Source organism: Aspergillus tanneri (assembly GCF_003426965.1).
Source record: "Aspergillus tanneri strain NIH1004 chromosome Unknown AapTan_5_pilon_pilon_pilon, whole genome shotgun sequence".
Taxonomy (NCBI): domain Eukaryota; kingdom Fungi; phylum Ascomycota; class Eurotiomycetes; order Eurotiales; family Aspergillaceae; genus Aspergillus; species Aspergillus tanneri.
The window spans coordinates 2,635,504-2,662,379 of record NW_022984632.1 but is presented as its reverse complement, the minus strand read 5'-3'; the positions used below and the strand labels follow the sequence as shown (position 1 = coordinate 2,662,379).

General features: G+C 49.9%; 7 protein-coding genes across 7 annotated transcripts; 4 read left to right on the top strand and 3 right to left on the bottom strand.

The window, feature by feature from the left end:
- SNT2 (DNA-binding E3 ubiquitin-protein ligase SNT2) lies at positions 1-5,251 on the top strand (the record flags this gene model as incomplete). Its single annotated transcript, XM_033574865.1, has 2 exons — positions 1-769; positions 864-5,251. The coding sequence occupies 2 exons, from the start codon at positions 1-3 to the stop codon at positions 5,249-5,251; spliced, it is 5,157 nt and encodes a 1,718-aa protein (XP_033422883.1).
- A 4,090-nt stretch (positions 5,252-9,341) lies between these two features.
- On the top strand, positions 9,342-12,591 carry pdeB (3',5'-cyclic-nucleotide phosphodiesterase PDE2; the record flags this gene model as incomplete). The annotated part of the gene is made up of 5 exons (XM_033574864.1): positions 9,342-9,516; positions 9,581-10,181; positions 10,270-10,332; positions 10,389-10,555; positions 10,619-12,591. The coding sequence occupies 5 exons, from the start codon at positions 9,342-9,344 to the stop codon at positions 12,589-12,591; spliced, it is 2,979 nt and encodes a 992-aa protein (XP_033422882.1).
- A 2,277-nt stretch (positions 12,592-14,868) lies between these two features.
- Positions 14,869-15,279, bottom strand: GNG1 (guanine nucleotide-binding protein subunit gamma; the record flags this gene model as incomplete). The annotated part of the gene is made up of 3 exons (XM_033574863.1): positions 14,869-14,931; positions 15,000-15,057; positions 15,128-15,279. 3 exons carry the CDS (start codon positions 15,277-15,279, stop codon positions 14,869-14,871), a joined length of 273 nt encoding a protein of 90 aa, XP_033422881.1.
- A 1,395-nt stretch (positions 15,280-16,674) lies between these two features.
- Positions 16,675-20,092, top strand: tif32 (putative eukaryotic translation initiation factor 3 subunit EifCa; the record flags this gene model as incomplete). Its single annotated transcript, XM_033574862.1, has 4 exons — positions 16,675-16,716; positions 16,799-17,023; positions 17,121-19,495; positions 19,564-20,092. The coding sequence occupies 4 exons, from the start codon at positions 16,675-16,677 to the stop codon at positions 20,090-20,092; spliced, it is 3,171 nt and encodes a 1,056-aa protein (XP_033422880.1).
- Positions 20,093-21,042: 950 nt separating this feature from the next.
- Positions 21,043-22,382, bottom strand: ATNIH1004_010286 (uncharacterized protein; the record flags this gene model as incomplete). Its single annotated transcript, XM_033574861.1, has 2 exons — positions 21,043-21,610; positions 21,664-22,382. 2 exons carry the CDS (start codon positions 22,380-22,382, stop codon positions 21,043-21,045), a joined length of 1,287 nt encoding a protein of 428 aa, XP_033422879.1.
- A 495-nt stretch (positions 22,383-22,877) lies between these two features.
- Positions 22,878-23,611, top strand: ATNIH1004_010285 (peptide alpha-N-acetyltransferase complex B subunit NAT3; the record flags this gene model as incomplete). The annotated part of the gene is made up of 3 exons (XM_033574860.1): positions 22,878-23,046; positions 23,122-23,353; positions 23,440-23,611. The coding sequence occupies 3 exons, from the start codon at positions 22,878-22,880 to the stop codon at positions 23,609-23,611; spliced, it is 573 nt and encodes a 190-aa protein (XP_033422878.1).
- A 662-nt stretch (positions 23,612-24,273) lies between these two features.
- Positions 24,274-25,698, bottom strand: ATNIH1004_010284 (MCT family MFS transporter; the record flags this gene model as incomplete). Its single annotated transcript, XM_033574859.1, has 2 exons — positions 24,274-25,402; positions 25,499-25,698. The coding sequence occupies 2 exons, from the start codon at positions 25,696-25,698 to the stop codon at positions 24,274-24,276; spliced, it is 1,329 nt and encodes a 442-aa protein (XP_033422877.1).
- Positions 25,699-26,876: the final 1,178 nt, after the last annotated feature.

The following is a 26,876-nucleotide window of genomic DNA, read 5'->3' as shown; positions in this document are numbered from 1 at the left end:
ATGGCCTCGGATAGGTCACCGCCCCAGAAGTCGCAGCAACACGTGAGAGCCGACTCTCCCTCGTCAAGTGCTGTTACTGCTGTGAGCCAACGTCGCATGCCCACCCCTACTCAACCTTCACGGACGGGATCTCCCACCCCCCAAGGGGCCGCCACCGTGAATGACCCGCAATCTCAACCCATGACGGCCAGCGCATCTCCTTCGGAGGCTGCTGGTACAGAGCCCCCCAGCACTTCCACTACTCCGGCTCCCTATGGCACCCGCTCGAGAGGTAGAAATGCCGCTCCCCGCCCCAATTACGCGGAGGATCGTGACATCGATATGGATCTTGAGATTGCCCAACCCGCACATAAACTCGGCAAGCGAACTAGTGGTGTCACCCCCAACTCTATCAGCGCAACTAATGGCTCAAAACACGAGAGTGAAAAACCATCGTCTTCTTCTTCAAGCGCCAAAAAAAATCAAACGGCGGTGAATGGGTCGTCTAGCCTCGTCTCCGCTGCCAAAGACGCCATTCCTGGTACCTCTTCCTTTTCAGCAAAATTGGACGAGGCCAATGGTCCATTTAATTCAAGAAAACGGAAACAACCGGCAAGCTCCACGAATTCTAATTTCACAAATGGGAATTCGACCAAGAAAGTCTTCACCACAGCTCCGAGTTCTTCGCAGGCTCAAAGTGATTCTAACATGGTCTCCTTTGAGAACTGTGGTGCTTACTTGGAAAATGGCAAGCTTAAAGCTGATGATGGCACTACATTTGGCATAGATGGTGGGTGTCTTGTCTTCTTTTTCTCTCCCTATTTTCCCACTATTTTTAACCCTGCATCCACACAACCAATCCTGTTTTACTGATATTTCCATAGATCATGTATATCTTATTTGTGAACCACCTGGGGAGCCGTATTACCTTGCGCGGATAATGGAATTTATTCCATCCAAAAATGTACCATCCGGCCCGATCGAAGCCCTGCGGGTGAATTGGTATTACAGACCACGTGATATCCAGCGCAAGGTAGCGGACACGAGGCTCGTATTTGCATCCATGCACTCCGACACATGCCCGCTTACTTCACTACGCGGGAAATGCCAGATCACGCATCTATCGGAAATTGAAGATTTTGATGAGTATAGGAAGACTCGGGATTGTTTCTGGTATGACAAGATGTTCGACCGTTACATTCATCGGTATTACGAGGTAATTCCCACCAAGAAAGTGATCAATGTTCCCGCGAATGTCAAGAAGGTTCTCGATGGACGCTGGCGATATGTGTTGGTGGAAATTGGGAAGAGAAAGGAATTGACCAGTGCCGTCAAAACCTGTAAACGGTGTAGCTTGTATGCAGCGAACACTGATTCCGTTGATTGTGCTGTGTGCCACAATACATATCATATGTATTGTGTCCGACCAGTTCTGACCAAAAAACCGGCACGAGGCTTCGCTTGGGCATGTGCAGCTTGCAGTCGGGCCCAAGAGAGGAAGCTTGAGGCGCGAAATACTCCGATTCTCGGTGATTCTCAGCCCGAGGCAGAAGAAGAAATCGTCGAGGAGGAGGAGGAAGAACCAAATGTCGCAAATGGTACGGCAGGCAGTACACCGATTCCAGCCGAGGAGGAGGCTGTTCGTCCAGCTACAGAAGAACAGGTAGCGCAAGCCAGGATGTGGCCTTATCGCTACCTAGGTATCCATTGTCGCGTGGAAGATGCTCTCGATTATGATGACCGAATATATCCTCGAGCAAGCTCTCGGTTGGGGCCGCGTCACCAGGCCATTGTAAATCCATGGCACGGGCATCCTGTGGAGTACGTTAAGCCCACTGATATCAAGAAGAAATACTTGAAAAGCTCCGGCGGTCGGAAGGACTCCAAACTCTCAAAAGAAGCCCACGCTGCGATCGAAGCTGCGAAGCAAGAAAGGGCCAACCGACCAAAATGGGTGATGGATGAGCCGGTTGGGTACGTTCCAAGAGGCGAAGACGAACCTGTCAACGTCAATGGAAAGCAGGTTCGAACCGCGGAAATATCATTCAAAATGCCTACTGTTGGCCAGCTTTCCTCTCGGGGCGAGGATGACATCCCAGGAGCGGATCTTAGCCCCACAGGTCGAGAGAAATTCATTGATGAGTACATGACACGGGCCAAGGAAATGGCACCCAGTCTGGGGGTCGAAACATACTCTACCAATTTCCTGGACAAGGCCTTGGGGCTACTTTACTCCAACAGTTTCGACACTGAGACTGCCCTTGCAAAATTGAAGCAAATGAACAAGTATAAGGATCTCAAGGAACCCCATCTGCGCCCCGAAGAAGTGAAACTGTTCGAGCAAGGTGTCTCGAAGTATGGGTCGGAGCTGCGAAATGTGACTAAACACGTTGGGACAGTGCCGCATTATCAAATTGTGCGGTTCTATTACATGTGGAAGAAGACAGATCGTGGGCGCCAAATATGGGGCGTATTCGAAGGTCGGCGGGGCAAGAGGGAAGCCAGGAGAAGCAGCTCTTCGAAGCTTGTGGATGATGTGGCAGATGACCACGATGACTCCGCATACGATAATGATAAGGCGGTTGAGAAGAAACGCGGTTTTCAGTGCAAGTTCTGCTCTACGCGGACGTCGCGCCAGTGGCGACGTGCTCCTGGGATTCCGCCCGGCACCACAACACCAAATGAACCATCTTCCAGACAGCGTGATAAGGGACTACAGCTTACGGTGGCTCTCTGTTTGCGTTGCGCTTTGCTATGGAGGAAATACGGAATTCAGTGGGAGAGTGTCGATGAGGTTGCCAAAAAGATTGCCCAGAGCGGCAACAAATCATGGCGTCGGCGTGTAGATGAAGAATTACTGACACAACTACTTGTTTCAACCGAGACCCCAATCAGTATCAACCCTGCGACTGCGGCCACGGCAGCCGCGATAGGCGTTCCAGTGAATGCCAATCCTCAAGTGCAACAAGAATCTACCAAGAAGAAGGGGCGCGTTAATGAGAAGGATAGTGCGGCAACCTCGACTGCTACATCAGTAGAGCCGGCACCAAAAAAGAAAGCGGCCACTGAAAAGGTCCCCGAACCGCCACCAATTGTTCCAGACCCGCCGAAGGCTAAAACCCTCCCTTGTGCCATCTGCAACAAAATGGAACCCGCAGGGAATCAACATCTGTCCTGCAGGGATTGCCGTTTGACTGTCCACCGAAGTTGCTATGGCATCAGCCCTTCTCGCAATTGTGTTAAATGGCTGTGTGATATGTGCTCGAATGATAGGAATCCGATGATCTCGACTTGCTACGAATGTATCTTGTGTCCGGTGACCTGGACTGAACATGAACTGATGGAGGCACCGAGATCAACGCATAAGAAAAAGTCTGAACGAGATCGAGAAAAGGAGAGGCTGGAGAAGGAAATGGTGAACGAGGCCATCAAACTCTACCGGCAAAGGCAAGAAGCCGTGGGTAAGCCTGTCGGCCCCCGGGAACCGCTAAAGAGAACGGCCGGTAATAACTGGGTCCATGTTACTTGCGCGGTCTGGACCCCGGAAATCAAGTTTGGCAATGCGAAGGAGCTTGAGCCTGCGGAGGCCTTCGGACTTATCCCCATGGACAGGCACCGTGAGGTCTGTAAGGTTTGCAACTCTACCAATGGCGCATGTGTTCCTTGCCAGTTCAACGGCTGCAATGCCCAGTTCCACGTTGGCTGTGCGCTTCAGGCAAACTACCTCTTTGGGTTCAGCGTCACACCTATCAAGGGCTCGAAGAAAGATACTGTGAACAGCATAAAACTTGGTAATGAGACAGGTGTGGCCACGGCAGGGATCTGGTGTGCCCATCATACTGTGCCATCTGTTGTTCATGAGATAAATGAACCAACGGAGGAGGAGGGCGTAAATGCACTTACGCGCTTTGTTGAAACTTACAAACAGGCAGATCTTAGCTTAACCGGGACTGTTCGGAGAGCAGCATATGTACAACAGTCTATTGGTGCATCGCATCACGGGGGTTCTGTTGTAAGCCGACGGTCGGCTTGTGCTAACGGTGTTCTTGCGTCCCAATCGGTGCCTATTAAGGACAGCCAGAAGAATGCCACTGTGTCCCGAGAGGAAGCTCCCGATGAGATGGAGGTTGATTCCGAAAGCCATAGGCCTGCTCAGATTATTGGAGCAGATTTGACGAAGAAATGCGTGCGGTGCGCTACTGCGTACAGCCCGAGATGGTGGCCTATAGACAAGTCCCGGCGAGCGACAATTGTCGACCATAGGGCGCCCTTGCTTAACGGCGTGGGTTTGAATGAATCTGCCGGGTCTAGATACCCCAATACAGCCTCAGCAAGCCCCCCATACCTTCATCGCCATCCCTCCCAGCCCCCTCTCCCGAAAGTTAATGGGGAATATGGCCCTGCAGATTGGAGTGGGCCAGCGAGCAGCATTGATGGACCTGGAGGCCCACAAAGTCAGACATTATATGAATGCCATAAGTGCCATCTCAAGAAAATAGCGGCTCAGCCGTCTCCTGAGCCGCGGCCTTCTCCCTACTCGGCTCAACGGCCTGTTCTTCCAGCTCCCCGGCTTCCAGAATATCATAGCCATCCTTATGGGCCTCATGCGCATCCACCTCAGCCTCAATCGGGGGTCCTTCCACGACCGATCGGTGCCGCACATAGTGGACCCGAGTGGTATCCAGGTTATGAGCAACGAACGAGTGACTATGGCGACAGCAAGATCCGCAATAACATCCCAATTCCTAGCTACCGTGGAGGGCCAGCACCACCACCGGCGCACCATATGAATGGATATCAACCCTCTTCTTCACACCACCCCCCTCCTCATTACACCGGCGGGGCCCATCCTCCCCATCCGCCTCCACAATCGTACCCGGCCCACCAAAGCCCTTATGGTCCTGTCTCTATGCCGTCGCCTCATCCGTCGCACACAGCAGGACCGCGAGCATACGCCCCGTCGGCATCACCTCCAGATGTACAAGCGACGATTGTGGGGCACTCTCCTCCGCATTCGCTCAGCGCATTGAACGGCGGGCCTCCGCCACGTGTGTATTCGGTTGACCGCGTTCTCAAAGCACCAACTCAGTCGCCTCCAATTTCACAGGCCCACGTTGACCCCAGGGGACCTACCCCAGCGAAATTAGAGGAGACGCCCGTCCTAGCTACTCCCGCACCGACGAGCAGTAACAGACCTACCAGTACCATGAATGGGACGAGTGGAGGGTCTGGTGCCAGTGCCAGTCCATCTTTGAAGAACTTGCTGTCATGAGCAGCTGGTATAGAGGAATCCATACTACCCAACCATGTATGATAGCTCTTTTTTACCCTTTTTTTTTTTCTTAAAAAAAATCCTTAGCTCCCTGATTCTGTCTGTGGCATTTAAAAGTGGGGTTTGGGATATTGCCATCATTGTGATATTTTTTAGACATACCTATTATCGATGTCCTGCCTTTTCTTTCTTTCTCCCACTTTTTCATTTTGTGCGGAGTGATTTTTACTACCTCATTTTCCGATATATTTCCCTTCGTCGGTCTACAGGGGAGATGTGTCTTGACTACACCGTTATTCATAGCAATGTCTAGTTTGGTTTGGGAGGAGAGGTGCATGGGCTGGTTTCTGTCCATCAGCGTTCAGAGTTTTGCATTTACACAAATACTACGTCTATGAGGAATGAGAAGAAGAGCAGGTCCACTTTCGAAATGCGGGGTAGCATATACAGTAGAACGACAGTATCTGTCGATACAAGAGGAGCCGACTAAATTGTAAAAAACGCGCGACATATGGCAGCAGTCCAGACTGTTTTGTAGCTGACATGGACCCAGAGGGTCGATGGGGTGATCCTGGATGCGAGAGGCTAATAGGAAGTGTGAAAGGAGTGGAAGCTGTGAATAAGGTGGAAAGGCACGAGACCAGCCTTGTCCATGTTGGGAGGTGGCATTTCAAAAGCTCGAGCAACGATTTGCTGGCCGACTAGGCTGCAGAGAACTAAAAGTGTCAGACTGAGTATTGTAAACTCCCTTGGAGGAGGGGTAGGAGGCTGGTAGCGTTCCGAAGGAAGGGTGTAAAGTTACAGAGCACTGGGAAGGGAGAGAGCGATAGATATATAATTCACTTACCTTGCTCCTTGTCAACTGATGTTGGATTGTGAGATATAGAGTTTAGCGGGGCAGCAGTAGTCTCCTTGCATTAATGTGGAAGTATGCTTTCTACCAGGTATTAGGCACGTCCATCCACGTCCTACCTTCCCTACCTTCCCTACCTAGACCACTGGGTTCTTCATGCACTTCTATGTACATGTACATGTACCGTACTCAGGATGAATGCGATCGAGGCACGATAGGGAAACAGCTCCCGTTCTGATTGGCTGAGGGGGCCCAGCGAATCGGCAAAACGGGTTTGCTAATGCCCTTCGTTCTCAGGCAGCCAGGCAGATAATGGTTTCTCGCACGCATGCATCCCCAGGAGATTTCAATTCAATTAGATGGAATTGCCAATACTTTAATAAAACTTGAACAATTGTGTGAGACCATCGACCACATGCCACTTTTGTCCCATGAACAGATTATCTCATCATGCATCACACAGAGTTTGTTGTTTCTACTTGGAACCAGACTTTGGAATCGACGTCAGTGGTCAGTTGCCACTCCTGGAGTCTGGGATATTAACGGCTGCAGGAATGTGGATGGAAGTTCTAGAAACGGATCGTCAACTTGTTTGCGTGTCTTTTTTACCTTCTGACAATGTCTTTTTTATTTTTATTTTTTCTTTAAAAAAAAAAAAGAAAAAAAAATTAAAGTCTTTTGGTTCCCCGTCCCCTCATTGTGCAAGTGGCAGGAAACAGAGAAATCTACTGGCCCAGTCCGGATTTGTTGAAATTAAGGCCACGATTTTTGCCTCGGGACCCAGTTACAACCATACGTATACGTAGTAATAAAACAATACTCCTCTGCGGAGGTTATTCTTAGTACTTACTGCGCCAGCCCACGAGATTCTAGAAAACCCACAGAGCTGGCAATGGGCTAATTAGGTCGCCTGCTTAAGCGTCATCCCGCTCCACTCTCTCCGCTCTACTTTATCTTGCTGGCTAATTGAGGGTTTTTTATTATTATTATTTTTTTTATTATTTTTTAAATTACCCCCTTCTTGGAGGTACTTTCCCGACCTTCTTTTCTTTTTTTTATAGTACTTCTCGGGGTCCGAGATACGTGGTGCAAACCTATTTTGCCTACCTGTTATGCAACCATCTCCTAATCCTGTTTCCGTCAAGTTATTACCGAGTATGGAGTACAGTTGGTTACTTTTCTTACAGTAAAAAGGTACTATGATTTGATTTTGGGATTTGACCCTTTAAAGGTATGCGAATTTATTTATTTGTTTTGAATAATAATAGGTACTTCCCTGCCTATTGTACTCAGACTATCCATGGGTAATCTTGGTTTGAGACTACAAAACAACAATTTAAAGGGTAGTATATCGATCGACACACTAAGTAACGACCAGTCCACCCTAATCCAGTGAGGGGATGGCGGAATCTAGATGAACCCAGACTGATCGTCGCGATGAAACTTGCGGGCGAGGCAGTACTTATAGTATTAATTTAATACTAGGTAGGTACCAGTATAAGAATAGGTAGTAAGTGGTACGATACCTAGTAATCTAGTAATAAACCAGTCCGGTAATACACCGTAATCGTACCCGGATCGGCCCCACCGCCGAGTCTCTTGACGACGCCTGCACCCGCTCTGCCGCGACCTTCTGGAAGACTTGGAGAACGCCCCAAGGGCGACAGGAAGCAGCACAATCAGGAATCAATCCAAGGAAAAAAAATAATAAAAAACAAATTAGTACTAATATAATAATAATAATAATAATAATATCAGTTAAAAAAAAAAAAAAAAGGCTCCGAGCTTCCCCGTTGATTCCTTCCGCCATTCATCATTCTTATTGGGATAATCCGCTGCCTTCGAGTAGGCCCTTGGATCGTACTGCCCAAAGAACCTCAGTAGCCCACTCTTCCTCCACTTTTTTCCCTTCTCCCTGACTCTCTCTGCGTTTCATTCTTCCCATCCTTCTTTTCCTTTTCTTTTCTTCTCTCCCTTCCTGACTCGTTATTACTACTATTACTACTCCTTGCGACGATTGGGTGATCGCGAATTATCGTATCGGTCTTCCACTGCTCTTCCGTCTTCTATCTCGGTTCTAGGGTCACCAGTTCCTCAACTCCCATTCCCCTCCCCTGCCGTGTTCGCTCCCTTTGAAGGTCACGACCTACTTTACTTCCAACTAACACTCACTCCTACTACTACTTCACTCCACCACCCCTTGCGATCTCTCTCCCGCCTTGTCTCGGGTCTGATTTTCCTATTGTCTTCTTTGTCAAAAGCTATTGGGCCCCTTATTCTCTGACAACCACCCGTGCTCTCCTTCACCCCCGATCGATCTTCTCTCTCCACTCGTGTCTCGTGTCATCTTCCCTCCATTCAGCCCTGTCGGTGGCCCATCATGGCGCCCTAGTATTTTTGTTGGCTTTCTCTTTACTCCGACTGGACATCAATTTGCGGATGTGTCGCGAGACCGTGCGATTATCCGATTGAACTCTACCGGTACCCTTAACTTCCGTGATCAACGACCTAGGTGACGACCTCGCAGCTCCAACTACAGCCATTACTTTCTTTTTGGCTCGTCGTCCTTGTTGGCCAATTCAATTCCCCGATCTTCCCCTTGATATTTGATTCCTTATCGACTCCTTTAAACTTTAAAGAACAAATGTGAGTGACCTTGCGTATGTGTATGTGGTCACCTGTTCGGCGGTGCGACATTGCGTTCCGTACCGAGAACTGGATTGTCTCAGTAAAGAGGATTGGGGCTAGGTCGCATGTCTCCCCAATGGCTCAATTATCCCCGCCGGAGGACAGCTGCAGCGAACAAACACATTGTTCGACTGAGTGCCTCTGACTCGGTCTGCATCGCAGATCTCCGGTTCTCTAGTCGCAATATCGCTCAGCTATCACGTCGTATCGCCTGTATAGACCACATACCTGATTTTTTTTAATTACCCTCTACTTCTTTGGTTGGCCTTACTGACGCAGCATACCGACCAAATAGAGCGAAAATCGCATCCTTTCCCTTACTGAGATTTTCCTTCTGCTCGTCGCTTTCCGTTGTACCTTTCGCCTGCCGCTCGTTTGTCTGATCTCGGCCTGGAACGGCAATCTATCTTCATAACCATATGAGATCGAGTGCTGATTGAGTAGAACTTACTGTCATCTGCTCTTTCTCGCGTTTCTCATAGTTGCGTTGTTCAGAGGTTTGGCTTGGAACCCCCTCCGGCTCTCAGTGCACCGAATCCATCCAACAACATGGATCGCATTGAATGCACAGCCGTTTACATTGATCGTCGTGTTAGTTCAGAGCGATGGGTGTACCAGCCCCCATCCGATGTATCACCAGATGCTACCAGCACCTTCCTACTCTCTGACGAGACCGAATCTCTTCGCACAGACTTGAATCTTTTGTTGGGGGTTTGTAATCAGAGTATGCATTGCCGGTCCTCTGGCTCCCTCATGGTCCTCATTGCTAACCTATTTCTCCCGTACAGTCTACCTTTGTCAAACGGGAGCCTCTCTCGCGTCAAAATTGGCTGAACTTAGCGAGCGCGCCACCAGCCGTTGCACGCCTATTTTTGCCTTCTTCGATATTGACATTGGTGGCGAAGACTCCGGTTTGTCTCGTCGGAAGAGCAGCCGTGGGTCGTGGCCTGAAGTGACTCCTCCGTCACCGACGTCATTGTACCGCGGGTTTACTTTCTCCTCTCAGTCAGAGGGCGCATACGATCTTAAATTGTTATCCGGGCTATCCGCCGATATCCAGGTTCAAGAGTCCCCGAGTTTGATCGTACCGGTTGCGATTCTGCGCTCTTCATACGGATTTCCTACCAGTGCCCCTACCGGCCCACAGTGTTCTGACATTTCGATCCCGGAGCCTCACCAAATCTCTAGGTGCTTGGATGCTGGCGCGGTAGACGTTTTGGCGGCGCCGCTGGACAGAGCCAGAGTGCAGGGTCTTCTGGTCCACGCTTATAGGGCTCGGAAATCTGGACTCAAGGAACAGTCGCGCTTTTTGTCTAGGAAGAAATTGCGGAAGCACTCATGGGTAGGCGTCCATGACGAGCAACCATATGCTTATCTGAGGGAGGCCATGTAGGTTTATTTCCCAGGATGGACGTCCGGCTTCGGTCAGACAATTAAATTAAGCGATTTCTAACTCTTAACCTTTCTTTAAATGCAGGGTCTCAAAGCTTATGAAGGGTATATGCAACCCGGAAGACTTCATTGAAGAGTTCCAGAATCGGTACGCATACTCATTCCAATTACTGTTTGACGAGAAAACTTATGATTTGATGGCAGGGGATTGGACGTACGCCCCGAACGCTTGGAATTTATCAAAGAGAAAGTGGGAAGCTGGACGTTCAATGGCCATGACTTCTCTGATGATGAACTCGTACAAGCTGCTTTTGAGATGATTCAGCATGCCTTCACGCTGCCAAATCTGGAACATTGGCAGCTCACACCTGGTAGGTTTTATTGATATCGTCCAAAGAGCCATGGCAACCTACTGACATGAAACAACACTCCAGATGAGCTCGTGACCTTTTTACTCGCCTGCCGCACGTCCTACAACTCCTTCGTCCTTTACCATAATTTTCGCCATGCCATCGACGTACTGCAATCCGTTTTCTGTTTTCTACTCCGCATTGGCGCTCTGCCACCTTACGGATCATTTTCCCAGGACCTCGAGCCCATGTCCCCACTTGCATCGCTCATCACTCCTTTCGATACCCTAACCTTGCTAATATCCGCCATCGGCCATGATGTTGGCCATCCCGGCGTGAATAATTTCTTTCTGGTGAAACTTAATGCACCATTGGCTCAACTCTACAATGATAATTCGGTTTTAGAAGCTTTTCACTGTGCCGCTTTCTCTCAGATTCTACGCCGCTACTGGCCCGCAGCATTCAAAGACAAGCAGCTCCGCAAGCTCCTTATCAGCTCCATCCTGGCCACCGATATGGGTGTTCATCAAAAATTCATGGAAAGGCTTGGATCGTTGCAGGAAAAGTTCTACGAGAACGGCAAAACCTTGGACGGCTGGAAGCCTCAGGATCTTGAAATGTACAAGACGCTGCTCTGTGGTTTGTTGATCAAGTGTGCCGATATCAGTAACGTGGCGCGGCCGTGGGACGTGGCAGAGAAGTGGACTAAAATCCTGCAAGAGGAATTCGCCAATCAGGGAGAGATGGAGAAGGAGGTTGGGATGGAAACGGCTCTTTTCGGCGGTCCCCCGGAACTTGGGAATACTTATAAACTTGCCACGGGCCAAATTGGATTCATGTCGATTTTTGCTCTTCCTCTCTTTGAGGGTGTGGCGGACATCTTGCCCGGTATGCGCTTCACTGTTGAACACATCCGTGGAAACCAGTCCAAATGGCATCTCCTTGCCGATTTAGAGAAAAGGAAACGGGCCTTGCGAGGTGAACTTGAACTCGGTTCTGATGATGTGCTCTCTCCTCGCACACGGAGCCCGGCTGGTAGTGTAAAGGGTCTTAAAAGCCTTCGAGGGCCGTTGGCAACCCCAGGATCTGATACTCCCGCTAGATCGTCAGTTCCGCGAAGTGATCCTGAGACTCAGAGGCCAACCAGGGATTATTTCGGATCGGTTCGTTCGTCGATCTCCACGGCTGAATCGCTCCACAGTTTCAACGAAAATGCCATTAGCCCTGCTGTGTCACCGGATACTCCTGGTCCCGCGATGGATATTACTGGGAGCCCCTTGCCTTCCGAATCAATCTCGCGCAAGTCGTCAAATACTATACCTGACCTTCCCATGATCTCTCCTAACGAGCAAGGCGCGAACTCGGAACCTTCCAATGGCCATACTGACAGCCACGCTGTAGATGAAGGGGACAGTTCTTCAAGTGATCCTGCTGTTAAAGATCACCCCAGTGCCCATGAAGGTTTGGCCGAGGTTGCCGGGGAAAGGCCCAGCAGTTCGCGGAACGCTCCATATCGCCGCCATCATGCCAACACCGGCTCGTCAGGGCGTACATCTGGTCCTTCGAATTCTCAGCGGAATAGTTGTACTCGGACGCATAGTCTCAGCAACTACAGCAATACGATGACCCCAATCTCTCCCGCTACCAATGCAACCAGCTTTCTGACCGTGGATAGCGGCGATGAAAACAGTGTTCCCCGGGATAGTACTAGCAGAGGTGACCACGACTGTGAGAGACGCCCCAGTTCGTCGAGTGTTGTCAACGAGAGTTGGAACGGGACCCCCAACATTGGTGGTAGCCCGACTTCCCATCCGAGGAATGACGCAAACAACAGACAAAACACTCCCTCCCGACTGGAGAATGGACTTGGCAGCTCTCATTCGACATCGACGAGTGCTAGTGTCAAGAACAAGAGCCCAGGTCCGCATTGGGACGAGGTGGCGGGTGGCGAGCAGACGCAGCATAAGCTCCCGAAACGACGCAGTCGTCTTCGGTTGGCTTTTTGGAGACGCAAAAATCACCATTCACCGCAGCATGAGCTGAGCGGTGAATCATGAGGGTCATAAGTTCCTTCATTCTACTTCTCACGAGGGACATCCTACCCTCGCAGTATTGTTTTGATGCGTTTGCTCTTTTAAACGGTGTTTGCGACTGGGAACCATGGGGAATTCAATGAGAGCATTTGGCACTGGGCTCACGAATGGTGAACATTCATGGATGGGCTGGGATTACGATGAAATTGCATGATTTTCACGACATAGGCTCGGCAAACCCACCAACATGCCAGCCAAAAAGCATTCTTTTATTTCTTTCTTTTTTTAAGGAGGGAGGCCGTTTGAATTCACCCGCGACATGAGCTGCACGGGCCGAGTTAAATGGATCCTCCGTTTATGATATTGACGATGCTGTCCACGAATAATAGCGGGAGATCTCGACAGGCTCCGAAGAATTGACTCGATCAGTCGACGGGGATGGCCGATGATTTCTGATGGTTTTCAATGACTGCAACCACGCACGGAGTTGGCGCATACATACGGTTCATGTCTCGTCTTTGCTACTGCAATGGGGACTGGCTCTGGGTTTGGAGGTATAGAGTCGAGGCGTGTATCTGGCGTTCTGAGGGGTTTGTCCATGGCACCCTTCTTATATAGTTTGCATTGTATTCTTCTATACTAGCATGACTATAGTCAAGCGAATGGATATATATTGACAGTTGATTGACTATCGACAATCCTGACATTCCGAAGTTTCCTGTGTTTGTAACTGTCTCTGTCCATCCGATCCTTGTCTTAACGCCCGATCCGTATGGCCCAAATCTCTCGTCGGATCCACCATATTCCTCACCAATGACTTGAGCACCTTGACCTCTGCAATCATCAGTATAAAAAATAAAAATAAACCCGGGAGAAAACGAAGGAAAGAAAGAGGTACCAGGAAATCCCCCATTTGTCTTCCGATCCCACAATACCGTGGACTCGTTTCTTGCGCGGAAAACAGTCACGGTGAAGATTCCGCCTGTGCTTGGGATCAGAGAGACCTCGCTTAGATCAGTAGAGAAGGTAGAGAGGAGTTCTTGGGCGAACTTTGCTTGTTAGTTCTTTCTGTATATAGAATATATGTATAATGTAGGTATAGAATGTACGTATAAAGGTCACAAAATCATATTCTGGACCAAGGAAAACAAAGCAATCAACAGACACAGAAAACAACGAAGAGCATAAAGAAAAGAAATAACAGGATAGAATAGAACATACATAAGCAGCTCTCAACATCCATTTACACTGCGTACAGTACTTGATTGCGATGCGAGGACGATCATCTTCGGTGGTTGCGGTGGTTGCATGCGCGATGGGCGGGGAATGTTGGGTTGGTTGTTCATATTCTTGCTCTTGTTCTTGTTGTTCTGTCATTATCTCTCTCTCTCTCTCTCTCTCTCTCTAGTTATTTCTGGGAATGAGTTTTTGTTTTTGGTTGTGTATGAATATGAACAGATTAATGAATAATGATTTGGAAGAATTCAAGCTTTGTAGGAGGAGGTAGTAGTTAATTAAGAGTAATGGTTGATGATGTCAGCGGCAGGACATTAGTTTCATCTCGTTTCAAGTCATCCACCAGTGTCTCTGAGTACATGTGGCAATTTCCATGCAAGGTGGAACGTGCGCTCCTGTCAAAGCAGAGAAAATCTGCTGAGCAGTTTATATACATATTCCTATTGTTCTCCGGATCAGAGCTATTAACTAGTAGAAAGTACTTCGTACATGACAAATCTATTGAGATTCAATGCGGACTAAGGAGCAATTATTCAACCGCTGAAGAAACACTAGATATGGTATACACCGTCCGTTCGAGATTTTATTTAAAATGGTTTTTTTCCTGGTTGGTTTTGTAGCCACCTAGCCTGTTCATATCACACCGTTCACAAAGGAAATATTGAGGAATCAGAATTAGGGAAAAAAAAAAAAAAAGAAAATGGAGAGGAAACAGCAAAAATTGGAGATCAGATTCCGAGTTTTCAACCAAATAAAAAAGGGAAAGAAATGCCATCAAACAATTCCAATATGACTGTCCACCTGTTAACATCCGAAGTTTATGCAAGTCCAGCGCACGCTCCTTCGGTGGGCCCGTATTCAGCCTCAGACACCCCAGATCCTTAGCCTTTTTTCTCCTCTCATCTTCGATATAGAAGAAAAATAGAAAAAATAAATAAAAAAGAGTTAGAAAATTAAGTAGTAGAAAGGTTAAAAAGTCATCGCGATGAGGATATAATATGCGGCGAAAGAACTGCGACCCGACAGTCTATCTGAATTCAAAAGACGTGGAATGTAATGAAGCCATTACATGACAGTGCAGCAGCCCTTTTGCTGGGGAGGAGCGTACGGGTCATCGTGCTTGGTGATCTGGTGTCGTGGTTAGCGATCGGTCTCCTTTCCAAGAACAGTGCGCAGAGGAGATGGGAATCGCATACCGGACCCCATACAGACGGCACCATAAAATCGCGAGTTGAGTTGCAGTATTCGATCAGGCTGGGAAACGAGGCTGGTCAGTACACGTGGGAGGACAAAACGAGGGCGCATTAATTTAGGTGCAACGTACGACCCTGCGGCGTCCGACACCTTCACTCGAGGGCGATCCAGGTCCTCCTTCAGACGAGCATTGAGCTCGGTCAATCGTCGGTACTTGAGATCGGCCACACTCTGCTTCTTGTTCTTCACATCCCCCCCCGATCGGAGCTCGTAGGCAGGCATGTCGACTGGATGGTTGAAATTAACGACCGGAAAAGAGACAAAGAAAATCGAAGCACGAAAATAAAATAGAAATGAAAATGGCAGACGGGTTAATTAATTAAATAATTAACGTAACGTCGAGTGGTATATGCGACGACGGTACAGTGGGTTGGTGAAGGCTGTGTGCGTGGGCGGGTGGAGAGGTCCAACAAGCAAAGCTCTCTCTCCGTTGCGCGTTGGAGTCGGTCGGTAAGGGGAAAAAAGGACGGGAAGGCGGGCGCGACGGAAAAGGAGGAGAAGGAGGGGAAACTACTGTAGGTGATTAATTCTCACGAGATTCTCTCTTTTCCTTTTTTAAGGATCACTGGGAGGTAAGAGGGAGCGAGTGGATGGGAATAATAATAAGAAGAGGGAAAGGAGGGAAAATAGGAAACGAAAGGGGAAAAAAGGCCCCCGAGACGAAATGAAAGAGAGTGAACGGTTCGAAAGAGGAGAAGAAGTTTAGGGAGTGGTCTGTGAGTGGGAATCGTTTTAATTAATTCCGGCCGCCAAAGAAAATAAAATAAAATAGCTGCGATCTTCGTTCGTTCCCCTGAGGATGAGAGAGAGAGGCTCTGGCACAGACTCGGATGGAATTGATGGAGAACTTGGAGGCAATTGGAAGGAATGAATCTAAAGACGAGCAGTCACCACTCCGACTGACCCAATCGACTGATTAATAGAAATACAGAGTGAGCTGAATGATGCTTTAGTTAATTAGGTGGACTCAATACCCATACAATGCGTCTCACGTGTAGCCATCCCGACCTATCATACGTGGTAATACGGAGTACTACTGGTCTCTGCTGCCGTCTGGCGCTTCTTGGCACGTTTGGTCAGGTAACGTCGTCATATTAGCTGACTCAGCAGTGATGTAACACGTGACCGGCCAGTCGGAACGCGGAGATCAGAGTCGAGTCGACAGCGACAACAGCATCCCCAGTGTTGTCGAGGGTATCAGCTATGGAGACGAAACGGTGCGCATTCACTATCACTGGAAGATAGTTCGTATACTGCGTCCATATTGTATATTATTTTTGTGGCACCGTCGCGGCCACAAAGAAAAGGCGAGGGTATACCACGTGATCACATCGCTTAACCCGAAGTGGGAACCCCATCGGGGTGTTTTTTTTGAGATTCTCGCACAACCTGAACGCCAGCCTGCCTGCTACCCCAAAGATCCTCCCCATCTGGGCCATCTCACCGACCGTAGCGTGGCAGCGTCTTTTCAATCCAGGCACGCGAAGCCTTCGACTCTTTGCTGCCCGCCCACGTCGTTGTGCCACCTCTCACCCTGTGCGTCTGTGTGTCGTCTTTGTGCCCTACTTCGACATCTAGTCACTTATCCCAGACGAAAGTCTCGTTCCATCGCCCACCATGCCGCCTCCGCCTCATATCAAACCGGAAAATGTCCTGAAGGTGAGTCCTGTGGTCGTGGTCATCGCCACACCGGGCAAAAAGACATAAAAAAAAGGGACGATCTAACATATATTCTCTCCAGCGGGCCCAGGAACTTATCGCCGTGGGCCAGTCTCCGGCTGCCCTGAATGTCCTCCACGAACATGTCACCTCCAAGAGGACACGCAGCAGCCCCATCGCCTCGCTCGAGCCTGTGATGCTCCTTTTCGTGGAGCTGTGTGTTGACCTCCGCAAGGGCAAAGCTGCGAAAGATGGACTGTACCAGTACAAGAATATCGCCCAGAACACCAACGTGGGGACCATCGAGGTAGGCCGACCATCCCCTCGTTAAAGTCACACCTGTGTGTGTGTATATGTGCGGAAATACTGGAGGAATATGGCTAATACATTTCCCCTTGTTACAGACTGTTCTCAAGCAGTTCATCGAATTGGCTGAAAAGAAGGTCACCGAGGCTCAGGCCAAGGCCGACGAGATCCAGTCTTCCCTGGATTCCGCAGCCCCCTCGTCCAACGTGGACGATTTGGAAGCTATCGAGACGCCTGAAACTATCCTCTTGGCCACCGTCTCGGGGGAACAGTCCCGCGATCGCACCGACCGTGCTGTTGTGACTCCATGGCTGAAGTTCCTCTGGGAGACCTACCGTACCGTATTGGAGATTTTGAAGAACAACGCCCGTCTTGAGGTCATGTATCAGTCCACCGCTCTGCAGGCCTTCCAGTTCTGCCTTAAGTACACTCGCAAGACCGAGTTCCGCAGACTCTGTGAACTCCTACGGAATCACGTTCAGAATGCCGCCAAGTATTCCGCTCAGATGCACGCGATCAACCTAAGCGACCCGGATACCCTTCAGCGTCACCTGGACACCCGCTTCCAACAGTTGAATGTTGCCGTCGAGCTGGAACTCTGGCAGGAGGCGTTCCGCAGCATTGAGGACATCCACACCCTCTTGAGTCTCAGCAAACGCCCGGCCAAGAATGTGATGATGGCCAACTACTACGAGAAGCTGGCCAGGATTTTCCTCGTCAGCGAGAACTATCTCTTCCACGCTGCTGCTTGGAGCCGCTACTACAACCTCCTCCGCCAGTCTGCCGCTACCCTTGCGGCTGGTCAAGGCACCAAGAAGGAAAACCCCTCCGTTTCCGACGCCGACATGACCAAGGCCGCCTCCTTTGTCCTCCTGTCTGCCCTCGCCATTCCAGTGATCAGCACCTCTCGGTCCCGCGGTGCTCTGGTCGATGTGGATGAGGTTCGCAAGAACAAGAACACCCGCCTGACCAACTTGCTGGGCATGGCGCAGCCCCCAACCCGTGCGGTTCTTTTCAAGGATGCTCTCAACAAGGGCCTGCTCAAGCGCGCCCGTCCAGAGATTCGTGATCTTTACAACATCTTGGAGGTCGACTTCCACCCCCTGTCGATCTGCAAGAAGATCACCCCCATCCTGAAGCAGATTGGCGCCGATCCGGAGATGGAGAAGTACGTCGGACCGTTGCAGCAGGTGATCCTCACCCGCCTCTTCCAGCAGCTGTCGCAGGTCTACGAGTCTGTCGAGCTCAAGTTCGTGTACGAGCTTGCCCAGTTCCCCGATCCCTTCCAGATCACCCCCGCCATGATCGAGAAGTTTATCATGAATGGCTGCAAGAAGGGCGACCTTGCGATTCGCGTGGACCACATCTCTGGTGTCCTCACCTTCGACACCGACGTCTTCTCGTCCGCCAAGGCTCTGCACTCTGGAAGCGCTGCTGGATCCGCTGAGAGCGAGGTGGGCTCTGTGCAGCGTCTGCAGAACACTCCGGCCGAAATCGCTCGCCTGCAGCTCACCCGCTTGGCAAAGACCCTCCACGTCACGTGCATGTATGTCGATGCGTCCTACAATGAGGTCCGCGTTCAGGCCAAGCAGTCTGCCCAGGCTCGCGCTCTGGCGGGTGTTGTCAAGGAGCACGAGGATACCCTGGCTCGCCGCGCCATCATCGAGAAGAAGAAGGAGGCGGCCACCGATGCTCTACAGCGCAAGCAGCGTGAGGAGGAGACTCGCAAGCGCATCCGCACTCAGCAGCTGCAGGAAGCGGAGAAGCAGCGTCTGCTGGATGAGCATCGAGAGCGAGAGAAGAAGCGTATCAAGGATGAGCAGGACCGCATCCGTCACCAGGAGCTGAAGAAGCAGCTGGAAGAGTTGAAGAGCGGGGTGAAGGGCATTGACATCAGCGAGATCGATCTACAGGATATGGATGCCAACCGTCTCCGTGCGATTAAGCTTGCCCAGCTTGAAAAGGAGAAGAACGAGCTCAACGATCGTATTCGTACTACTGCCAAGCGTATTGACCACCTGGAGCGTGCTTTCCGTCGCGAGGAGCTGAAGCACATTCCGGAGGACTATGAGGAGCAGAAGAAGCGTGACTTGGAGCATCATGAGGCCCAGCAAGCCGAGACTCTCCAGGAGGCTGTGAGAAAGCATAAGGAGGCTGTTGCATTGAAGCATCGTCTGAGCCGCCTGGTGCCCCATTTCAACAGCTTCCGCAAGGAGGTTTCGGAGAAGCGTCACGAGGAGTTTGAGAAGCGCCGCAAGGCCGCTGAAAGAGACTTCGAGGCCAAGAAGAAGCAACGTGTTAAGGAAGTACAGGATCGACGCCGTCGTGAGAAGGCCGAGCGCGAGGAGGCTGAGCGCCACAGGAAGGAGGAAGAGGAACGCGCCAAGCGCGAGGAGGAAGAGAGAATTGCCAAGGAAGAAGAGCGCCGGCGAGTTCTGGCCGAGGAGAAGGTCAAGCGCGAAGAAGAGAGAAAGTCAGTTTGCCGATCAAAGACCTTTAGCTCTACTATATCTATGCACTGTTGCTAACCGGTATCTGCAGGAAACTGGATGAGATTGCTGCTAAACAGAAGCAGCGTGAAGAAGAGGCCGAAGCCCGACTTGCAGCCAGGAAAGCCGGCACTGCTGTACCCGAACCTTCCTCCACAGCTCCCACTGAACGTGTTGCTCCTCGTCTTAACCTTGCTCCTCGTACTGGTGGTGGTGGACCTAGCTGGAGAGAGCGCTTGGCTGCCAAGGAGTCGGCTCCTTCTGATACTCCCAAGGAAACCGCCAAGGAAGCCGCTAAAGAGCCCGCTAAGGAAGAGTCAGCTCCCGCTCCAGCTCCCCGGAGGACCGGTGGATATGTGCCACCCCATCTCCGTGCCGGCTCCAGCGCTACCCCAGCTGCTCCTACTCCTGCTCCATCGAACGGTGCCTCGGATCGCTGGTCCCGTCCTTCTCGCGAGTCCGGTTCCTCCCATCCCCCGTCCCAGACGCAAACGCCCGTCTCTGGCTCCAACAAACCCGAAGAATCCAAGGGTGGTGCCCAGAAGTGGGTACCTCGGTGGAAGCAGCAGCAGAGCCAGTAAATAATGTGTTTTTACAATAGAAAAGTTTCTTGGAATGTCGGGAAGGGATGTGTGGACTTTTCTTTGTTAATGTCTCTTTTCTCCACGGTCACATCCTCTTCTGAATGCTACGGTATTTCTTTGAGTCCTAGTTTTACCAACTTTATTTTTCTTTATGAATCCGGAGATATTACGGGACTGAATGTCTGTCCCCTGGTAGTTCCGTTCTCCGGGCCATCTCATGTTTGATAAATGCATTTTATTTTTCATTAAATGAGGTTAGCTAGCTTGCTTTCTTTTCGTTTAATTTGATTTTCTTTGGAATTACTGAATGACTACTTCGTTTGAAATATGATAGATATATGTAGAATGCCATCAGTTTCCTTGTCTTTCCCTGACTGGTGAACATGTTAATAAACCTTTATTCTAAGCAGCTTTTCATGTATGTTTTTCCACTTGCAAAGATGACATTTACAGCAAAGAAGTGACCGCCTTCACAGATTAAAATATAGCAGGAAGAGAGAGAGTTCATCTCGACCTGCGAAGAGACATATATTGAGAAATCGTAGAAATAGACTGAAAATAGACAAATGGAAGGAAATAAAAACAGCAATGACATGATAGATGACTTGTCGGTCTAGTGACAAAATCCGGTAATCGACAACATATGATGTATGTGTATGTGTACGGGTATGGAGATCGCATATTCAGATAGAATTCCTGAAAGGTAAGTGGTAGATAGATAGATAGGTAATCGAGGATTCAGAATACATCATTTATAACGTAGATGGAAACAAATCTATGTATATACTGTTGAAAGGAAAATCGACGAAGTGTTTCTGTTCGCGACCTTGGATTGAATCAACCGAGAGATCATGTAGAAGCGGTATTTATGTCGTGAGGAGTGTCCAGTGGAAAGAAATAGACAGAAAGAGAGGGGAAAGAAAAAATGAAAGGTGAAATCGTCACAATCAAGCAGCGGCTACTTCGGCGCCGGCGGTGCCAAAGAGTCTTTCTTTCCACTCGCCGCAGACAGCCTCGAATCCGCTGACGACGTCGCCGCACTCACGGCCGGCTTCCCGGTCCTTTAATCGGCGATCCCAGTTGCCTTTTTCGATCCACCGGGTGCCCTCCTCGCGGCATTCCTCCTCACGACGTAGTTCGGCGACTAGTTCTCGTGCGGATCGGAGTCGTCGGGAGGCGGTGGATGTTAGCTGGCGCGATTCGTACAGCGTGTCGTTCAGTCCGCGTAAAGAGAGCGTAATATCGGCTGTTTGGGAGATAAGTGTCTGGAGGGATGCAAGAGGGTCGAGGGAGTGAGGTTGTGAAGTGTCGGGACTTGAAGCTTGGCGAGACTGGCCAGGGAATGGATAGGGAAGGTTGGGCAAGAGATCTTCATCGATGAGTGGAACAAGAGAATCTATGGCATCCGGAGAAAGGATCGGGTAGGAAGAGAAAAGAAGGGGATGAGTGAGGGTTTGAAGAGCTCGAGTCTGGTGTGTCAGGTGTGATGTGATGGATGAGTGTGCCGTGATCAACCTGCAAAAGTTAGCTGAGGGAATACTGGACAGTCCGAGGCGAAAAGAGCATACCTCATTGCATTATTTTCAATACCACTTTGGCCACCCAGATCTCGCAACGCTTCGACCGCACGTTGGATAACATGGTCATTCTCGCTCCCGTTGTTCTCAATACCGCGTCGAGCCAAGCTCTCGATCTCCGCCATCTGACTCTCCAGACTGGGCGATATATCCGCTTCCTCCAGATCCGATTCATTCCCGTAGTCGGACCCGTCATAGTGAGACTCGTATCGTCGGTGTCGATGAGTGCCGTTCCGTAGCTTGGGCTTCGGAGGTTGCAAAGAAGCCTGTCCGGAAGAATAGCTTGACGAGGGAGTCCTGGTGCCCGTGTGGTACTCATCCTCGGAGTCGCTGCGATCTTGACGGTGTGGATTCACCGGGACATTCTCCATATCCTGTCCCGAGGCGTATCCGTAACCGCCTTCTTCGTCTTCCCAGGCGTCTGCGAGTTCATCTGCTAGGTTCCCCAATCCCCCTCCCATGTCTGCCGTACCTCCAAAGTCGACCGACATCCGGCTGGACCCGTTTACACTATGGGGATGATGCTGGCGGGGTACTCCCGGAGAAGGAGGGGCGGACGAGCGAGGAGACCGAGGCGACCGGGTAGGACTGTGAGAGAAATAGTTTGGAGCATGAGTGCCTGGAGAGATGGGGTCGAAGTCAACGCTCGATGCCTGACTTAGAGTATGGCGGTGAGACAATCTCAGGGGAGATGGGGGAATGGAGGGCATGATGGAAGAGAAGTCGAATGGTCGATCACGTCAGGATATGAGAAGGTCCCAGAAAAGAAAGAAAGAGAATGTAATGTTCGAAGACAAGTCGTTGAACACTCCTTAAATGAACCCGCGAACTGCGCCTGCAAGGTAAGCTCCGATGGGAATGTGTTGTTGGAACAGCAGCAGTAAGGGACAGCAAACGTCAACAGTGGTCGATCGCATCACCAGGACGCAGCGACATAAAATGAACCAGATAAAGACCATTCAACGCTGACGGAATCGAAGGAACAAAGGAAGGAGTCTATAGATAGATAGATTGATTGGAATGATTGAATAAGGAAAAGAAAGGAGTAAAGCAGGGCCGAGAGCGGCAGATTCCCGTGACCGCCGAAACCCCAATTAGGTCTTTTGTGATTTTCCCCACGCGCCGATGACACTTTAACTTCATTCATTCAGCTTCGTCTTGCGCCATTTCCTCTCCTCCTCCCATTGTTGTCTCTCTCTTCCACAATGAGCTCCATTCGGCGCATGTCCCCAATGGACCTACTCTCCCTCAATCTCACCAACCTCGACCCGCTGACGGAAAACTATGACCTGGGCTTCTATCTCAACTACCTCATGCGGTGGCCGTCGCTCTTCAGTAGCGTTCAAGATCGTCAGGAAGGCATTGTTGGCTACAGTACGTGTCCACCGGAACGGAGACAGGTCATACATGTACACAGTTGAGGAACTGGATCCTGACACGGCATCACAGTCATGGGAAAGCTAGAGGAACAGCACCCCTCCATGCGCCACTCCGAACACTACACCCCCTGGCACGGACATATCACCGTTTTGACCGTTGCGCCTGCATCGCGCCGGCTCGGCCATGCGCGTCGTCTCACTGAGCGATTGGAGCGCGGCTCGGATATTAATGATGCTTGGTTTGTCGACCTCTACGTTAGGGCGGGGAATAAAGTAGCTGTGGATATGTATAAAGGCATGGGGTATGTCTCTCCTCTTCCCCCACCCAGCCTCTTCGTTTTTATTTTCTCTGTAAATTTCCATCCAATAGGATGCTCACAATTTATAGGTACTCTGTATTCCGTCGAGTCGTCAATTACTACAGCGATGATCCGACGGGGGTCTCAGATACTGGCGAAGACGCATTTGATATGCGCAAACCATGTAGTCGGGATAAGAAACTGCAACATGTGCGGGATAATGGGGAGGATTTCCCCGTTAGTCCGGAGGATGTTCTGTAGTGTGGATAGAAGGGAAGGATGGATCATTCCAGATCATTCAAAATGGGTTCTAGCATTATTGGTGTTGGGGAGTGTCTGGGTTCTTTCTTCTATTCTTTTTATGTTGTTACGGCAAGGTCGGTCGATGCATTCGATGATTTTTAGACGTGAATAGGTGTATAACGAACGCATCGTGTGATATATTTCTGCTACTGGTCTAGATTATTATTAGATTAAAACGTTTCTCGCCATATTGAATGCATGATAAGCCATTTCGTTGATTTATTATGAATTCCACGCTATCTAAACTATGGGTATGTAGATTCAGCTGTGTGAAAAGCAAATCCCTATGCTCTATAGAACTATGCAAATCAATCTTTTAAAACCCAACACCGGATATAATGCAAATGTATCGTCCCGAAGATAACCCGTCCTCCCGTTAGCCCAGAGTCCACTTGATCGAGGTTTAATAGATATTGCAGTAGTTCAGAGTTACTCCAAACTCTCATGACTTGCCCCTGGAATATATGTGGCGCACAGAAATCGCAGATTGGCACTGGAATAAGCAGTAGACCGTACCATGGCCGTTTCCCTTTTGCTGATATCTGAGAATTCACGGGATTTGGACTGTCCCGGTGAGAAAGAAAAACATGTTGGCAGAAAATGAAAGCTCCTGCGATGACTCAGGCACGTCTACGTAATAAAAACCCAGTGCGGGAGATCCTCAAGGCGGCGAATATCGAGGACGAGGAGATGAGACAGCAAGCGGTGAATAACTGAACTCCGAGATACGAATTCGTGTTGTTGAGAATCGCCCCTCCAATCGGGGTCCCTATTAGTAGCGCGATGGATGTAGTCGTAAATATCATGCCCAAGCGAGTGCCCAAATCACGCATGTCCTTCGTCAGACTGGCCATCACGACTGGCGGCAACGATACAAATCCTCCGGAGCAGAGGCCATACAGGATCGCCAAAACGATAATTCCGGGAACATTGTGGACACCAATCCAGGCAAAGGAGAGAATGCCGGTAGAGACAGCGGCGGGGGTGAGCATGTTTAACGGGCCAGTGTGATCCGCGATGAAGTTAGGCAATATCCGTCCGATAGTCGATCCGGCATTCAGCATGGACAGAAGGTAGAAGCCCAGTGACGAATCCACAATCCCCGCATCGATAGCGAAGGACTGCACATAAAACAAGAAGTTGTAGAATCCCAAGAAGCCCAAGAACATGGCGACGGCGAACATCACAAAGGCCGGCTCTTTATACGCTGCGATCTGAATCAGCTTGCGCTTCTCCTTGGGCTGGAACCGCATTCGCATGATGGAATAGGATATGCAGCAGGTCCCGAAGGCCATGAATCCCACCGCACGGGTCGCCCATGGAAATCCAACTTTGTTTATCAGTTGCTTGAACATGATCGGATAAACGACGCCACCAATGCTACTTCCCGAGGCAGCGAGTCCGTTGGCGAGTCCTCTCTTCTGTTTGAAGTACTGCGGTAGGATGGCTACTGATGGCACGAAGAGACAGCCGCTGGCTAAGCCAATGCAGATGCCTTGAGCGAGGATAAAGTGCCAGTACTTGGAGGCGATACTGGTCATCATGAGCCCAAAGGGGAGCATGAAGGTCCCGAAGGATAGCAGACCCCGGAAGTAACCCGCGTCGAACAGGGGCCCTGTCACCACCCCGAAGAGCATGAGAAGAAACGACTGCAGTGATCCAATCCAGGCGATCGAGGATGACGGCACATCGGACAAAGTGTTCTGTGTATAGTATGTCTGAAATGAACCCCATGTATTTATCACACCCCTAGGGAGTCACGAGCCTATGGTTAGTACTATAGTACAGCTGCCAGAAAAAAGACAGCCTTTACAGGCACAGGGCCGGGGGGGGGGGGGGGCCTACCATGAGTTGAAAAACAGGAAAAACGAGCCCAACACTTGCAACCATGCATGAAGACCGACGTCATATGTCGGCTCTTCTACAGATTTCTCGTCGACCGCAGGATACGTTGGGTGAGTTGGTTGTTCGTTGTCATGGCTGCTGTTATCTATAGCGGTTAGGGACTCGGCAATAGCCTTGTCTGTGTCAGGACTAGTTCCCATTTTGAACCTGGTCGAAGGCCAAAAAATGCATTCGGCACTCAGGGAGACACGCGAGGAAGCGACGTGAGTCTTATATATGCAACCGCATGTCTGAGCTGATCGCCAGTGGAACGGGCAGGAGAACTAACCGACCCCTCCCCACTAACTAGTTAGTGCCTTATAGCTTAGCAAGCAGTGTTAACTAAAAATTTAATTTTTTTTCTTTCTCTTTTTTTCCCTTTAGTATTGTTTTGGATGGGTGGGTTCCAGTAGGTAAAAAATCAATCCACATGTTCCATTGACCTTGTAATTAAACATGGCTCTTGTGGAGAAACTCCTCCCACAGTCCTTGATAACAGATAGACTTTGGTAGTGGGATCAAATCCCGTTGAGCAACTAAAAAAAATTTAGTCGGGACGGTTAGTGTAGATCTATATGATTCTTGATAAAACCGTCATCAGATCTCAATGAGATCGAACAACCAGAACAGATCACCAGACAGCCGCGGTCCGAATCCTAGAGAGCACAAGAAAGATTAGAAAGGTGACGCTAACAGTGCTATTTTCGTTGTGGATCCAAGAGCAAAAGAAGCACTCTTCTTAGCCAGAAACCAGAAGATAAACGGCCGGTATGTTGGACTTTTCATGACAAAAGGCCCACAATCACGAGGAGACTCAGATTTCGCACATGCCAATAAGCAGAAACGAATGAGTCAAGGGAACAAGGGACTGAAAACTCATTCGCGGAATTGGCCCTACATGGGGGTACCGAAAACCGAGTGGATTCCCGAGAACAGAGCCTTGGGTTCGGGAATGAGAAGGCCCAGACATTGCCGAGAGTGTCCAGATGCGATGGTAGATTGGCACGAAAGGTGAGGTTTGTGAACGCTTTGTTTATGCTTATTTTTCTTCTTTTCTTCCTGATCCTCATAAATGCGCCTTATGGACGCTGGAGACTGCATAACGTCTGTACCAGGTTCCAGGGGACAGTCAGATTGAGTTGACTCGTAACATCAACGTGCCGATTTATCCAGCGGGGAAAAGCTGGCTGCGATTATTAATGTTTCCTGGACGGGATTGGATCAGGACTGGAATTTGACACATATTTCTTTGGGACCAAGAAGACTGGTATCCACAACGGAATTTAGTCCTTGCAGCGAAAGGGGTGATATCTAAGCAGTCCAGACTAGTTAGTTAACT